General features: G+C 56.4%; 1 protein-coding gene across 13 annotated transcripts in view; it reads right to left on the bottom strand.

Annotated features, from left to right (window-relative positions):
• Window positions 1–244: 244 nt before the first annotated feature.
• EVL (Enah/Vasp-like) overlaps window positions 245–10,858 on the bottom strand; it is a 160,325-nt gene continuing 149,711 nt past the window's right edge. For 7 of the 13 annotated variants that reach the window (XM_023628388.2, XM_070249262.1, XM_023628385.2 and 4 more), the window contains 6 exons: window positions 8,751–8,814; window positions 6,893–6,959; window positions 6,735–6,797; window positions 3,190–3,256; window positions 2,695–2,752; window positions 245–746 (listed from right to left, as the gene is read on the bottom strand). In XM_023628388.2, the coding sequence (XP_023484156.1) occupies window positions 709–746; window positions 2,695–2,752; window positions 3,190–3,256; window positions 6,735–6,797; window positions 6,893–6,959; window positions 8,751–8,814 (357 nt within the window). In that variant the 3' untranslated portion in view covers window positions 245–708. The remainder of the gene's footprint in view (window positions 747–2,694; window positions 2,753–3,189; window positions 3,257–6,734; window positions 6,798–6,892; window positions 6,960–8,750; window positions 8,815–10,858) is intronic. The other 6 variants (XM_070249265.1, XM_070249263.1, XM_070249267.1 and 3 more) reach the window with 1 other exon arrangement.

The raw sequence follows: 10,858 nt of genomic DNA, 5'->3' as shown, positions 1-10,858 counted from the left end.
CTCCCTGGGGGAGTCTGTGGGGGTGGCTCCCTGAGGTAGGACCTGAGGCCTTCCCCAGGAGCCCCGGCCGGAAGTGCCTGAGATGCCCTGCTCACCCTCCCCGCCCCTCCCTGTGTCTGAATTCCGCCCAGCCACCTGTCCAAGGCCCCATCTTGCTCCTACTATTCTCAGCCACCACTGTCGTGGGCCCTTCCTCAGGGTCGACCAGGAGCCGGTGTGAGAGAGTGAGAGCTGGAGCCGGGGGTGTGGACAGTAAGCGTTTATTACGATGTGGACACAGACACCGCGGGGCGTGGACAGACCCTCACCACCAGGATGCTGGGGAGGAGCTGCGTGTGGACAGCTCGCCACTGCCAGCCAAGGTGCTAACAGCGTCACCTAGGAGGAAACTGGGAAGCCATCTAATGAAGTGTGATTTGGGGGTGTCTTCTCTATAAAACAAAAGAAATGTACACTTAAATAGGCAAATATAAAATACAAAAAAAGTAGACCTGGTGTTCTGTGTCAGGTAGAATTTAAAAAAATCCAGGAACTGAACTTTTTTCCTCATTTTAATATTTTATCACAGGTTAAGACTTTTAAATGAAGCACATCCTAGCTTCAGTGCGTGCTCATGTGTGCTGGAGGCCTGGGCCGGCTGGGCTCCTCACTGTCCCCCGCCGCGGGGTAGACTGGCGTCTCGGGCGGTGGCGGCAGGGGCCGGGCGCACTACGAGGTGCTGATCCCACTCAGCTCCTGCCTGATGGCTGAGGGACAGGACAGGAGAGGGAGGCTCAGGCGCAGCAGGGACAAGCCCACATGCTCCTCCGCAGGGCCCTGCCCCCACACTTCTGGTGAGGTCCTTTCTGGTGTCTGCTCTGCTCCATCTCCTGAGAGCCCTGCCCAGGCTCCCACCCCAGTCTTTGGGGTGACAGCAAAGCCCCTGTGGGTCTCTAATCTACCATTTCTTGAGCCAGCAGAGTCCCTTGAGGGTGGTCCTGCCTCCCCCCCCCCCGCCCCCACCCTTAGAGAATGAGCTGAGGTTAGGGGAGTGTGACCTGCCCACAGCCTCAGAGGTGGTGAGGGGCTGGCGGGCATCAGGAGCCCTGGAAAGGTCTGGACAGGGGCATCCTGGTTCTGCCTGGAGGACCTGGGAGCCGCTCCCCTGCCGGCAGCAGCAGGAGGCCCCTGGCTTTGAGCAGGCTGGACGGCTCCTGCCCCCCACTCCCCTGGCCTGAGCTCTTTCCCCTCCAGGGAGGGGCAGGGGCTTCTCTTGCTCTTCTCTCCAGCTTCTTCCTGCCCCACCCCTTAGGGTTCTCCCCCAGATTTGGTCTTTTCCCCAGATAAACCCCACTGGGCCTGGAGCCAAAACCCAGGAGAAAGAGCTGAGGGCTCAAGTAACAAGGGGAAGTTTCTTGGGCCCCTGCTCGCCCTCCTCCGCCCCAGCCTACTCTGCTGCCCACCCGCTAGGCAGCTTCCACCTGTGGCTGCACCTTCGGCAGATGGGGACGTTGAAGCCCAGAGAAGGGTGTCCCATCACCCCCACTGCCTCCATCCCCCTGTTCCCTCTGCAGACAGGCTGGCTAGGCAGCCTTGCCGCTGGCCCCACACCAGTCTAGCCCTGGGGGCGTAGGCAGCCCCCCAAATGGGGGCACCAGCACTAAAGCAGAGTTCACAGTTGGCCTCTGGGACTCCCTTTTGGCTCCAGCTCTATCTCACCCTCTTCATTCATTAACTCCTTATCTGCCCAGCCCAGACCTGCAGGGAGACTGGACAAACAGGAACTGAGTGCTCTCTGCTGGGACAAGGAGAGGGTGTGGCCTGGTCAGCCACCTCTGGGCAGGGGGATCCAGGTCTGTGGGGCCCTCAGGCAGGCTCCCACCCTGGCATCCCCTCTCCAGAGTCCTGGCAGCCCTCTGCTACCAGCGCCCACCCCTGTGAGTTCATGGAAACCTCTCCTGCCCAGGTCCCCTCTGATGCCCCGGGGGCCAGGCCTGCCACAGGTGTGACCTCATCCCTTGCCTCTGCTTGGGGAGGAGATGGGTGGCCCAGGCTGTGCCTCAGTGCACAGACCTGGCCAAACCTTTCCTTTTCCTCTGGCTCCAGATCTGAGCCGGTGCATCAAAGGCTCTGGTGGGAACGGGAAGGACGGATGTGATTCACTGTGACGAGGCCCCACCCGCTGGAGCCAGAGGCTGCTCCCCCAGCCCAGGGCCAAGCAGGCTGTGGACTAGGTCAGGCCCAAAGGTCGTTCTGTGGCTTCTTGGTCTCCCTAAACCTCTGGGAAGGCAGCAATCACCCGCATAACCCCAAAGCCAGTGACTGGAGGTGGCAGAATCAAAGAGGCGCTCTAAGTCCAGATACCGAAGGAAACACAGGTCACTCAAGCTGTGGCGACTGCTCTTGGCTCTGGAGCGCACGGGGCTGTTCTCCCTTCTGTGCGCTCCCCAAGGGTCCTCCCCGGGAAGCCCCCCCTGGGGGGAAGATTTAGGTGTCGTGCCACCAGGGACGTGCGTATACTCAGGCAAGTCACTTAGCTTGTCTGAGCCCCAGCTGCTCAGCTAGACAACGAAGAGGGTGATGTGGGCTGTCCAGAGGGAGAAGGATGCCACCCAAGGACAGAGCCGCAGGCCATCCTGGCTCCAGCGCTTGGCAGCCCCGGACAACAGCAGCTCTGCGCGATCTCAAGGACCCCTGGGTGGGCCCTCCACTCACCGTCGATGATCTCCTCCTTGACTTTGTGGAGCTCTCGGACCACCTCCTCGAGGATCTCCTGTTGGCAGCAGAGACGGGAAGCTGGCCTTGCTGGGGGCAGTGTGTCTGAAGGGGCAGGGGCACCCTGGGCCTCCCTCCAGAACCTCAGCCCTCACCCCCACCACGTCCTAAGCTGGGGAAGGATGGAGTGTGAACTGGGGACGGGACACGCTGGCAGGTTCTGCTGACGCCCACACCTCAGGCACACTCTGGAGAAACTAAGGGACGCCCTGGAGGAGACAGTCCCACAGGAGGCTGGGAGTGCCCAGAAGGGCAGAGACTTCGTTCTGGAGATGGCGGGGGGTGGGGACGAATGCTGCACGTGGGCACCCCCTCCTCCACTGCTGGCTCCCTAATTGTGGCAGCCACGTGGGCTCGCTGGGCCTGCCCACGCGGACCTGAGATGGTGCCCAGCCTCGTGCTGCTCCACAGCCTCTCAGGAAAGGACAGACTCACCTGTTTCATCCGGTCTAAATCTAAGGCATCCAGGGCCACGTCGTTCACACTCCCTGCTGGCTTCATCCTGGGGACAGATGGCAGGGCGCGGTAAAGAGGGTGGTGGGGCCTGCAGGCGCCAGCCTCGCTGGAGGGCCGAGCGTGGATAGGCAAGCGGGGTGCACAGGGCCTCCCTGCTTGGGGGCCGGGCACTGCCCTCTTCCCTCCGTCCTTCAAATGCTTCCTGCTTTGACCTCTGGCTACTCTTTAGCTACTTGAAAAGGACTCTAATGCCCTGTCTCCACCTCAAGAGGGTCTCTCTCACAGATACTGTGACCATATTTCCCAACCCAAGAGTCAGGACTTGGGGTCCAGCAGGGGAGCTGTCTTCTGATTTGAGAGCTCTCACACAGACGCGGCAATGTGAGCAGACAGTGTTACATGGCACATGCTGCCTCCCCTGGAAAGAAAACAACATCGATATGCTACTCCTCCATGTGGGGGTCTCCGTTCCTGGCTAAACTGAGGCTGGGGGAAAACTAGGAATGATAGCCTTACATACAATGTGCACCACACAACCGTCCAGTAACTCCTCCTCCTCAAGGACCTACTTCCCACACAACCAGGGCCCCAGGTGCTGGGAAGTGGCTCTCGTGCATCACCGCGTCTTCAGGAAACGTCCTTGCTGTGGTTTTGCTCTTTTGGGGCAAGGTTTCAGTCTCATGGATTGTACTTCTTTGAAATTTTCTGAACTGAGGTTAGCTTGTTTGAAATTTCATGTCTCTTGCACATGAATCGACCCTGGAAAATCTTGGCAAATGCTCGTCTAACCACCTGGCCTTCAACACAGGCCGACGGTGCCAAAGGGCATGCTTTCTGGATCAATTTCTCTGCCCATGTGGAGAGAAGGGCTGGAGCCTGCAGGTTCAGGGAAGTAATGTGAACCAAGCCAGTGAGAGGGACTGTCGAAGTGATGGTTGGTGGACACACACTTAATCTGGCAGGGCCAGCCCGGCCACAGGGCGTCACCTAATCTGGGGTACAGGTTAGGACCATGTGGTGAAATCAAGGACTGTCTGCAGCTGAGGAGGACAAGCATGAACACTAACATGCTGATGCAGCAAGTGTGGAGAACAGCATGGAGAGTCCTCAAAAAATTAAAACACCACTCTCATAGGAGCCAGCAACCCTGCTTCCAAGTGTACATGTGAAGGAGATGAAATCACTGGCCTGAAGAGACACCTGCCCCGTCATGTTCACTGCAGCACTGTCACAACAGCCAAGGTGGGGAAACAGCCTGAGCAGGCACAGACAGATGAATGGATGGAGAAGATGTGGTGCAGACACACAATGGAATAGTATTCAGCCATGAGGAAGGAGGAAATCCTGCTGCTTCTGACAACATGGGTGGAACTTGAAGGCATTATACTAAATGAAATAAGCCAGACAGAGAAAGACAAACACTGCGTGATCTCACTTACACGTGGAATCTGAAGAAGCTGAATGCCTAGAAACAGTAGACTGGTGGCTGCCAGTGGCTGTGGCGGGGGGGGTGGGGAAATGGGTGAAGGTGGTCAATGGGCGGACACCTCCAGGCTTGAGATGAATGAGTTCGGGGGTGTACTGTACAGCACGGTGACTAGAGTTAACCGTGCTGTACTACGGACTTGAATGTAGCTGAGAGAGCAGATCTTGAAAGTTCTTACCACACACAAAAAGGAAACTATGTGATGACTAGTGTTAAGTAACACTACGGTGGTAATCATTTTACAGTATATACATATATCAAATCACCATGTTGTACATCTTAAACTTACACAACAGATGTCAATTAATCTCGATAAATCTGGAAAAACACCCCAGTGAATGCTACATAAATGAAATGTTAGTTGTTCAGTGTACAAACCGGGATTTAAAAAAAAAAGAAAAATAAAGTGCTCCCACACCCCTCCTGGGTGAACTCAAGAGGTGAAAACGTGGTGCTGAATGAGTGTGTAAGTAATTTTGGGTCCCAATGGGGAAAAAGGTCCAGCCCAAGGTCCCTGGGCTCATCACACCTGTCCTGCAGGCTCGAGTTCTTGTACCAGTGACAGTTTTCTGGGTCACCTGGGCAAACCACTTCACCCCTATGGCCTCAGTTCTGCCCCTCTGCACACCTGACGGCCCCCCGATGACAAGCCCAACACGCTCTGTGAGCTCTGCAGCACCACAGCCTGAGGGCCCCTTGTGACACGTCCCCTTGGAAGCCATCTGTGAAACCAGAGAACAGATTGTCTCAGAGTTGGAGAGCCCCATTCTGAGTGGGAATGCCCTTGACAATATCCTTGCTCTGTGAGGGCACTTGGCCACTCAGAACTTGGCCAGGGGGACGGCCTTGCTTTCTCTTCTTGGAACTTGCCAGGTTGGTCACCTGCTCAGGGCCTCAGCACTTATGTCCCTTCAGCTTGGAAGGCTGTCCCCACAATCCATCCAGGTCAACTCAAACACCACCTCTGAGAGAGGCCTGCCCCAGCCCACGTCCTGAAGCACCTCTGTCCCTGGCACTGTCACTCTGTCCCTGGCACTGTCACCCTGCTATGTCTTCTCCAGAGCACCTCTCAGAACCCAGTGTCTAATGATGGGCCTTTCCAATAGAAAAATGAGCTCCTTGCAGGCAGGGCCCAGCAGGGCCCAGCTCAGAGCCTGGCTGAACACAGGCCCTCGACAAATCCTGGCTGACCGCCGAGACCTCCTCATCCCTGTTCACCCGTGTCTGTCATCACCATTCCTGCCAGGGCCAGGCCAGAGCTCTCTCTGCTTGTCACCCTGCTTCTCTTTGCAAGATCAGACTCGAATGCCACCTGCTCTGTGGTAAGAGCTGTCTCCCTTCCATTTGTGGGCAATAGAGACATTGCTTAGTCCATTTCTGGAGACCTGCAAATTCAGGCCACACTTGGCCTCTGCTTACTGTGTGGCTGTTTGTCTCTGACTTTTCGGGCAACCTCAGTTTCAAAGATCCTATCCTGTTATCACCCCAGCTTTTGGTTTGGGAAATATGGTCAGTGTATCTCTGGGGAAAACTGGCTGTGTGCGCTATGTGCCAAGGAAGGAGAGGAGGCAGGGTGCCGGGCCAGACCCAGGAGCAGTTGAGCCATCGGGTGTAGCTATGGCTAGTGAGCACTTCCTGTGTCCAGCTGTTGTCCAAACAGCTGTCCCCATGATTGCCCTATGAGGCAGGGGTTAAGTGACCTCTTTATGGGGTGGGGGTGGAGGCCTGGAGAGGTCCCCTGGCTTGCCCAGTGACACCATGAGCGAGTCCAGAGCTGGACTCTGTCTCAGCCCCACTTCACTATCTCTTTGGACGGGGCACTCCCTCCCCAGGCCTCAGGCTCTCCCTCTGAGAGGAGAGGAAGGAGCAGGCCTGCAGCGTCCCTGAAGGCCTCCAGCCCGACCTTCCCCCGGAGCTGAAAGGAGAACAGACACCCTTCCCCAGAGCAAACTGTTAGGTGACAGGACATGGGACAGGGTCCGGGGGTGTTTGTCACGGGCAGGGGACAAAGGAGGCCCAGAGACGGGTTGTTCGGTACCTAGAGTGAGGCTGCGACTGAAGGGGGCTCTTAGCTTCAGGGCTCTTTGCCACAGACGGGGTTCTACGGCAATGGAATGAAACAGACACGTGAATTGGCACTGTCACCCGCCTTGGCCCCCCTGGACTCGCAGCTCGGGCCTTCCCAGGGCAGCTCACCTGGTCAGTAACGAGGACACGGGTTTCTCCACTGAGTTGCTCCGCTCCCAGGGCTTCCGGCCAGCCTCTGTCAATTCATTTTATGGATGAAGAGCCTCAGAGCTGAGAGGACTCTCAGTGGCCACCCCTATGCCCTCAACACCCCTAGCAAGACCCCCCCCCCCCCCGACACTGAGGGTGCAGAGCTCCCCCATCAGGAAGGTCTGGTTTGAGCGGGGCTGAAACCTGGCTCCTCACTCTCAGCACCCCTTTGGCCCAGGCAGCCCTTGCAGGGTTGTAGATGGCACTGCTGTCACCCTGTGTTCCCCCACTCAGGACACAAGCTCCCTTTCCCTGGACCCGGTTGACCTTGACTTGTGGCCTGGTTTCCAGTCCTCTCACCATGGTTGGGTCTGTCCTTGGAATGTGAACCAACTGGTGAGAGAACCTCTTCACTACGACTTCTAGAATCAACCTGTGACCCCAGCAATGGGCTGAGCAAGACAGAGGAAACCCCTCACCCTGGACACTCTCAGGCAGTCTCAGATGCACACTGCTTTTGGGGCCAGGCCCCTGGGCCCAGGAGCACCCACTGTCCGCTGACTCCTTGGTCTTCCCCACACACACAGCAGCTGGCTCTTTCCCATCCCGGGCTTGAAAGATGGTCTGTCTTTCCTTTTTCTTTTTTAACTTAAGTGGCATTAAATTATATTTCATTTTATTTCAAGAGATTTGTTGAACTTAACTGAATTCAATGAGTTTGCAAATGAGCAGAGAGCAGCAGGGAAGCTGACTGCCCCAAACTGAGCACTGAGACTTGGCAGGCTGAACGCACATCTGAGGCAGGTCTCTTCAAAGCCACCCTAGGGGACACATGCTGGGTCTGCAGGCAAGAGAGCTCCAAGAGAGCATCCAAGCTCCAGGCATGTGGCCTTGAGCAAACCACTTAACCACAATGAGCTGCGACTCCTAAAGCGGGAGACACCTAACCCAGCCGCTGAGAGGTGAGGTCTGCATGCAGTCAGGAATCCACGACAGCGCCGTCTGAGGACACGGAGCACAAGCAGGCCACCAGAGCCTTCGGACGCGAAGCCTGTGCAGGTGCGGAGCCCCGTCCCAGCGAGACAGCCAACAGCTGGTGAGAGCCTCCCTCCCGTGGGGGGGCAGCCGGGTTCCTTTCTGCCTCTCCCCACGGTGCTTAAAAGCACAGGCCTGGCTCAGAGCAGATGCTGAGCAAATGTTTGTGAATGACTGAGCAACCAACACAAGCATCTTCTTCCCACTGTGCAGCCTCAAGGCACTTTTCTAATCACATCTCCATGTCCTAGAGCTCAGACTTGGGGATTTGGGACTGTGTTTCTGGTGGAGCAAGACTCACTGGTGGTCACTGTAACAGCACTCATAGTTGGCATGGGGCAGGGAGATGTGAATACAACATTTGAACATTCCTCTTCAAAGCCCTGGCCCCAAGCCGGCAACCTGAGCCCCAGGCACAATCTCCCGCTGCTTCATACACGCTGGCAGGCCAGCTCCTTCCCTTGTGGGGAAAATGGGAGGGCTGGACAGTGGGCTTCAACGGCTGGCCAGCTCTGATGCCCCAACAAGGCCAGGTCATCCCCTGGGCTGCCAGCATGGGCAGCCGCTGTAGCACGTCCGTGCTCCTGCTCGGGCTCAGTGTGGGGGCCACAGCTGAGCTTGCCCCTGGCTCCTCAAGGAGGTTCAGGGCTCCCAGGAGTGGGGCTTCCGCAGAAGAGGGCAGGGAGACCTGCTAACATAGCGTCTGGTCCTCTCTGCTCCTCCGTGAAGCGAGGTGGTCAGATCAGCTCATCCTCCTGCTCTAGGATGTGGGGCTGGTGCAGGGCAGCACGGAGCCTCTTACCTGACGAATTAGGCGGCTGGCTGGCTGCTCGGCTCCCCGGAGATGGAGAGGTGCTCGGCTCTTCCTAAGATGGGAACAAAGGCTCTGCCATCAGTCTGCTTAGGAAGGCTGGTTGGGGCAGGATACCTCCAACCAGGTCATCTAGAAAACCGCAGTTTTCCCATTTTCCTAATGAATAGATATTGCTTTTATAATTAGCAAAACAATGAATATTAACAAATGAAAACTCGAAATCTCGGGGAGGAGTTAGTCTAGCCTGAGACTCGGGCAAGAAGAAGGCTGCAGGGAGACAGTCTTCTCAAAGCAAGGCAGGTCTTCTTCATGGCCCAACATGACCCGACCCATCATTGAGCCTGCCCCGCCTGGCTGACTTCCCAGGAGCACGACAAACGTGGCCCGAGCTCCTGGGCTGTGCCAGTGCTGTGCACAGCATGCACTGTTGTTACCAAGGAGCTTCTGCTCCCTTGATCACTGTGACGGCATTAGCCCGGTGGGACCCACCTAAGGGACCTCCCCCCACCAGGCCTGGGTCACCCCTTTCTTGGCTGGTGTGAGGACCAGATGTCTGGGTGACCCTAGAGGGTGCTGTGCAGGTAGACCAGCTGCATGGCTGGGTCAGGGCTGCTCACGGGCACAGCCTATGTCCCAGAGAGCTGGTATGGAAGACCTCAGGCGTACTTCACTTCTCTTTCACAAAGACAGAAGGGAGTGGACCTCAGGCGTACTTCACTTCTCTTTCACAAAGACAGAAGGGAGTGGTAAGAATCTAAGGCTATCTCTATCTCCAGCCAGCCCTCAGGTGCATCCTTGTTGTGGCCAAAGGGTTCTAAAACCTAGGTCTGTCCTCACTAGCCCTCTGCTAAAAGCCCCTGATGTCGCCCAAGTGCTTGTGGGAGGCAGGCTCGAGTGGTGGGCAAGGCAGAACCCTGGCCCTGGCAGCCCCAGCATCCCTCTGGCGCCACCTGCCATGGGCCCACGTGGGTCATTCTCCCAACTAGCCCACCTCTCCATGCCTTTGCCTATGCTGCCCTCTTTGCTATGCCACTTTCTGCTCTGTCTCTGCCCTGAAAACTCCAGCTCATGTTTTAAAGCTCAGGGCAAACACCACTCCTCCTGGTTGACTTCTCCCTTGACTCCCAGAGCCCGTGGGGCTCTGCTCTCTGCCCTCAGTGCTTTCTTTGTCGACAGTCTCTTTGTTGGGTCCTCTCCCTCCAGGACAGTGGCCATGTCCTATCCATCTCTGAATCCCACGCACACAGTGCCTGGCCCAGGGCGGGGCTCCATGAAGCCTGGCAAATGCATGACTGTTCTGCCCATGAAATAGGTCTGTGGTGATGCTCAAATAATGGAGGCGCATAATCCAACAGTAATACAAGCTGACATTATTATGCATGCGTACTTTGGAAAGATTTTATACTATCAAGAAAATGGCATTTATTAAATAATCAAAAATAATTAATAAGAATCCTCCTTGCACAAACGGAAGCCATGCTTCAGTTCCAAGCTAGGAAGGAGGCCGCCACAGCAGCTCCCCAGCACCTTTGTATAGCTGTCTGAGCTCACAGGGCTCTGCACCTGCCCTGCTCTGCTGGGCATACGGCCTCCGGGCTGCCGGGCTGGTGCACTGTGGGGGCATCATTTCCTCATGGTGGAACTGGTCCTTAGAGTGGTACCATAATCGGACCGTGGCCAGCAATTGGCAGATCGCCTGCCCGAGCCATCTGACTCCACATTCGGGGCTCCTGCCGTCTTTTAAATAATGTTTGCTTGTTTCTCCATTAGTTATAAAGCTAGCACATGTTCTATGAAGAGAATTTGGAAAATATTGAAAAGTATAAAAAGAAAGCCGCCCGTCAGTGGCCTGCCTACACTGCGCTTGCTCTGCTGTATGGCGCTCTCCTAGCCCCGCTCCCCTGAGACCCTCGTCCCAGGTGTGGGAAGGGCCTCCTGACCGTGCGTGGGACCAAGGCAAATGGAACTAGCAGTGGCCAGGAGGCCTACTAAAAAAGGAAAGAAAAGTGGGAGTCAGAAGAAAGAACACATTTAGCGGTGAAGGTTTCTTCTGGAAGTCCCTGGGACTTGAAACCCACTACTCTTGGAGCCCTTGC

The sequence above is a fragment of the Equus caballus genome, chromosome 24 (assembly GCF_041296265.1).
Source record: "Equus caballus isolate H_3958 breed thoroughbred chromosome 24, TB-T2T, whole genome shotgun sequence".
NCBI classification, from domain to species: domain Eukaryota; kingdom Metazoa; phylum Chordata; class Mammalia; order Perissodactyla; family Equidae; genus Equus; species Equus caballus.
The sequence above is the reverse complement of the archived record's forward strand: the minus strand, read 5'-3'. Positions and strand labels throughout refer to the sequence as shown.